Below are 4,796 nucleotides of genomic sequence, written 5' to 3'. Positions count from 1 at the left end.
TGTATATAGAATATATCTCAGATCATTGTACAGCTTCATATTATGCCTTTTATCTTAGCATTGTATTGTTAGCTCTTTCGTATAGCACTACAAATATCTATTAAATGTATGATATGTGATAGCTGCATACTATTTCATCTCATAAATGTACAATATTTATTTAGCTATTCCTCTTCTATTGAACACTTGAGTTCTTTACATTTTCCCACAAAGAATGCTGCAAATAACTTTTCTCCCTACATTTTTTTACTCTTTCCTGAGGCTATATTTTTGGGACTAAAATTACTGTGTCAAAGGGTTTGAATAAGTTTAAGTCTTTTATAATATCTTGCCAGCTTGCTTTCCAGAAAAGTCATACACATGCACACTTCCATCAGCCTTATAGAAATATTCCTTTCATAATACCTTCCCCCATATTTAATCTTTGCTATTTTGACAGGTGAGAATGGTATCTCAATTTTATTTCTGAGTATTAATACTATTGAATATTTCTCCATATTTGCCATGGCAAACAACTGTTGATTACCGGCATGTGGATTATCCACTACCCAGTTTGAAATGAGCAAGTGGGCTTTTTCTTGGCATTCTTTAAATTTTTAAGTGTCTTTCTTTTTCATCATCAGCTATCATGTAACCAGGTAATGGAGCTACATTTTTATATTAACACATGCAAACAAAATTCAGAACACAGATCAGCTGCCCAAATGATTTGGGATTCTTCACTCTTTTAAAATAGTCAATTCATTGCTCTCTTCTATCATTACTAGCAGAATCATAAGTACATTAATTACTTTAAAAAAACTATTTATTTGGTCTTGTTTCATTAAAGAGGAAACCAGTTAAAAACCTGCTCCCAGGATTCAGAATCAGAGTGTATTCAACTCTAACAAAACTCTGAGATTCCTGTGGCAAACAAGGTGTCTCTCATATCAACTGAAATGCTCAAGGCACCGGCCTTTCAATTTCATGCAGTCTTGTGTTTTCAAGATGCTTCTTGAGTGAGTCCACTCAAGAAGAGACTTAGTTTCACCAATCACTGTTCTTCGCAGCTCTTTCCCAGCTCCCCAGGCGGACTCGCGCAACGATCGGGATCAGATAAACGAAGACAAGCGCCACTCCCAGGGCACATTCACCAGTGACTACAGCAAGTATCTGGACGCCAAGCGTGCCCAGGATTTTGTGGAGTGGTTGATGACCAGCAAGAGAACCGAGTGAGAGTCTAAACCTAGCCCCAAATTTGCCCACAAATGTATTCCCTAACGATGTCTAAAATATCTCCTGACTTTCATTATGTTATTATGCTCATCAAATAGGGCATATAAGCTCTTTCAGCTTTGATGATTTCAAGGTTGGTGATGCTATCCTTCATATTATGCCTCTGAAAGTCCCACTTCTCACCCTGAAATTGCCTTACCCACCCTGTAATGAAACGTAGATTTTAAATTATTTTCCCCACTGTGGTCTTAGCAATATTTACTCTCTTACCCATTTTCTATTAAAATTGAAAGCTGAATTTTTTAGCCATGGACGGTTAGGAATCTATTTTTTTGACCAAAAGATAAGTGCAAATTCAACATTCCCTTGTAGGGTTCAAACTCATGACTGTAATCACATTTAAAGTAACCCCTAGCCAAGTTAATCCTGGTAAGGAATGGAGACAGATGCAGTCATTTTCTTGTAGAATACAATCCAAGATACACATTTAAAATTATAACCTAGCTGCACCGCATAAAGAGAGAAGAAGGCAAGTAAGAGCACAAGCCCTTCGTAAGGCATACATTTTAATGTTGGATTTTCGTTGACAGTGCTGGGTTTACGATGCATGTAGGCTACTGAGGGAAATCTTCCACAAGGGTTTCACAGAGATGGTGGAATTTCACAATTTCTTTGGAGAGTGGCCCACAGGGGAAGGGAGTTGTGCATACAAAGTAGCTGAAGGAATCTAAATTATCAGGATAAGGACATAGATTTGCTGAGAGAGAGAGAGAGAGAGAGAGAGAGAGAGAGAGAGAGATAGAGATGTGAGAAACATCTCTATCAGATGCCTCCTGCGAGAGAGAGAGAGAGAGAGAGAGAGAGAGAGAATGAATATGGGTCCGCTGGAAGAATTGGAGAGACAGAGTGGTATACCAAAAGTTCTTCAAGTGGAGGACATGACAGGAAAGATGGAAAGATGGTGGTCATGTTCAGAGCAGACACTGGGAGAAGTCCCTGTTAGTGACTACAGACATGGCCATTGGTGAAATAAGAGGAGTCACAAATTTGGGGAAAAAAAAGAAAACAATTATCCTCATTTCTGGAAAGGGAATGCTACAATTTGGTAATCTAATGTAAAATAATCCTCACTCTCTGGCGGTTTCTGTTGTGTGTTTAAGATGAAACCTTCCAGGGGTAATAGATTCAGGAGGGCAGCTGGTCAACCACCTACACAGATCACATTTGAGGATGATATGAGGTCATCATCTTAGCTTTCCTCACTGCTGTCCCAGCACATGTTTCCTTTCATTCATTATCATGTGGTTCTTTTGATGACATTTTGAGATGGCTCCTAGGTTTCTCTTGACTCACTTAACTATGTCTGATTCCATAAGTATTAAAAAACAGCTGCCTTGTCTGCAAGCTGCTTAGCACAGTGGAGAGTCCACAGACACTGAGGCTGAAGTAAATGCAGCCATAATAATCAATGGCACGGATAAGCAGAAGAGGTGGAAATGGGTGTGTTGAGTGGGCCAATGCTCCCCTTAACTGCTATTTTCTCTGTCCCATCAACTGTCCATTCAGATAATTCATGAAGTTTCAGGATGAGTCTCCTAACTACCCTCATCTCCTCAATCTCCCTAAGCCTCCTCAACCCCAAGCTGCCACTGCTTATAGGTGAAAACCAGAGTGCTGAAGAGACAGACCTTCAATGTAACGTTCACATTTCTTTCAGTGGTGACATTGCCAAACGCCATGATGAATTTGAGAGACACTCTGAAGGGACCTTTACCAGTGATTTCAGTTCTTATTTGGATGGCAAAGCTGCCAAGGAATTTGTTGCTTGGCTGGTAAAATCCCTAGAAAGGCAAGAGTAAGTCTGTACACTCTTATTTAACTTTTTTTTTTATGTTTGAATGATGTTGAAAACTTACACTACAGTTATCTATTTATTGATTTGAGTTATAGAAGCAATTAGTATAGTCTCGCAAAGTAAGGAAATAACTCCTATTGGTGGGAGACAATCTACAAGAATTTAATATGTTTTATCTGTAGTAGCAAGTATTAATGATAGAGTCAGACAGGCGGTATTTTTATCCCACATTAGAGTTGTGTTATAATTAAGCTATTAATTTGTCAATCCAAGACACTTTTGAGAGTAAGGTGCGATTGAGAGCTACATCAGGATGACAAGCTTAAACTAGGAAAACTAGGGATAAGGAAAAAAGAAATAACGCTGAAAACTTAAAGTTTGACGTTAAGTATTTACATATGGGATCAACATATATTTGTGTTACTGTTTAGCTAATAATATGATAAAGACTGAAAGGTATTAAACTTAAGATGTTTAATGAAATGACACTCAAAATATAAATATGTGCAGACATCCATACATTTAACAATACCCCCATTTTTTATGGGGCTGTCCTATAAATAGCCATTAAAGTTTCACAGCTGAAAATAAGACTAAGCCCTTTAGGTACCTTCTTGGATCTTACCACAACCAAACAGACCCCTGAAGCATCTTATTTTCTCTTGGCCATTTTGCTTGACATTTGAATTATAAGAAGCAGGAAATTCATGTTTAACTCAATTTTTTTGTGAGATTTCAAACAAGCTTACTGGGACTTGGAGAAATCTTAAGACAAAAGGGATTGTGTTATTATTTAGCTAATAACCTGATATTGTCACGGCTTTTTTAAACATTGGTGATCCCATTTACAAAATCAGTGGTAAAAAAGTCACTGATACTTGAGGATGTTTTATAATATTTTAAAGGGGCACCAAAAAATGCTGCTAATTAAACTAATAAAAAAGAAAATCTAATAAAGATTAAAGTTTAATGCCTTACTACTGCACTTTGCAAGGCTGTTCTAATAACCACTAGTTTTACATTTTTCTGAATTTTGAACAAAGTCATAGTCTCAATAGTAACTTCTGTGTGGCCAATACACCAAAATCTCTGGAGCAGCTGGACCACTGCCCAAGGCAGGAAGTTATATAGGCTGGGTTTCCCGTCCTGCTCTGCTCTTCACTACCTCCGGATGGTCCATTCTGATATGCACCCGTTCATGCAGGTTCCCACAGTCGGCCCTCGGTAAATAGAACGTCCTGTTTTCTCAGTGATCCGCACACGTCACCAGTGATACGCAGTCAGAAAGCCTTTATTTAAAGCCTTTAACCAAATACCGATTTTTATCCCCTGTGTCCTCAGCCTCCCAGAAGCCTTTCCTGAAGCACTCCACCGCAGACATGCCGAAGGCTCTTTCTCTGATGAGATGAACACAGTTCTGGATAATCTTGCCACCCAGGACTTTATAAACTGGCTGCTGCAAAACAAAATTACCGACAGGTGATTGCATTTTAGTGCATTCTGAAAACCGCCAAAGCTTTCATACTTTGTATCATACAGCTACAGGGTGTTCCTTGTGTGGGGAGGGGAGTCTTTGCTTCCTTGGTAGATAAGCAAAAGTATGACTCATTGAAAAATACATCGTTATATTTGTTTTAGATAATTACACTTTTACTCATTCACCCACTTACTCGAAAAATATTTCCCAAGTATCAATTAAGGGACAGGGCATTAGGAACACAGATAA

The 4,796-nt window shown here is 38.4% G+C and overlaps 1 protein-coding gene across 1 annotated transcript in view; it reads left to right on the top strand.

Moving 5' to 3' along the window:
* The window catches only part of GCG (glucagon), a 16,456-nt gene extending 11,903 nt beyond the window's left edge, over window positions 1–4,553 (top strand). The window contains exons 2-4 of the mRNA XM_006766557.1: window positions 1,050–1,211; window positions 2,933–3,070; window positions 4,412–4,553. Of these exons, the coding sequence (XP_006766620.1) occupies window positions 1,050–1,211; window positions 2,933–3,070; window positions 4,412–4,553 (442 nt within the window). The remainder of the gene's footprint in view (window positions 1–1,049; window positions 1,212–2,932; window positions 3,071–4,411) is intronic.
* The last annotated feature ends 243 nt before the right edge of the window (window positions 4,554–4,796 follow it).

This window comes from Myotis davidii, unplaced genomic scaffold (genome assembly GCF_000327345.1).
Source record: "Myotis davidii unplaced genomic scaffold, ASM32734v1 scaffold59, whole genome shotgun sequence".
In the NCBI taxonomy this organism is placed as follows: Eukaryota; Metazoa; Chordata; class Mammalia; order Chiroptera; family Vespertilionidae; genus Myotis; species Myotis davidii.
The sequence above is the reverse complement of the archived record's forward strand: the minus strand, read 5'-3'. Positions and strand labels throughout refer to the sequence as shown.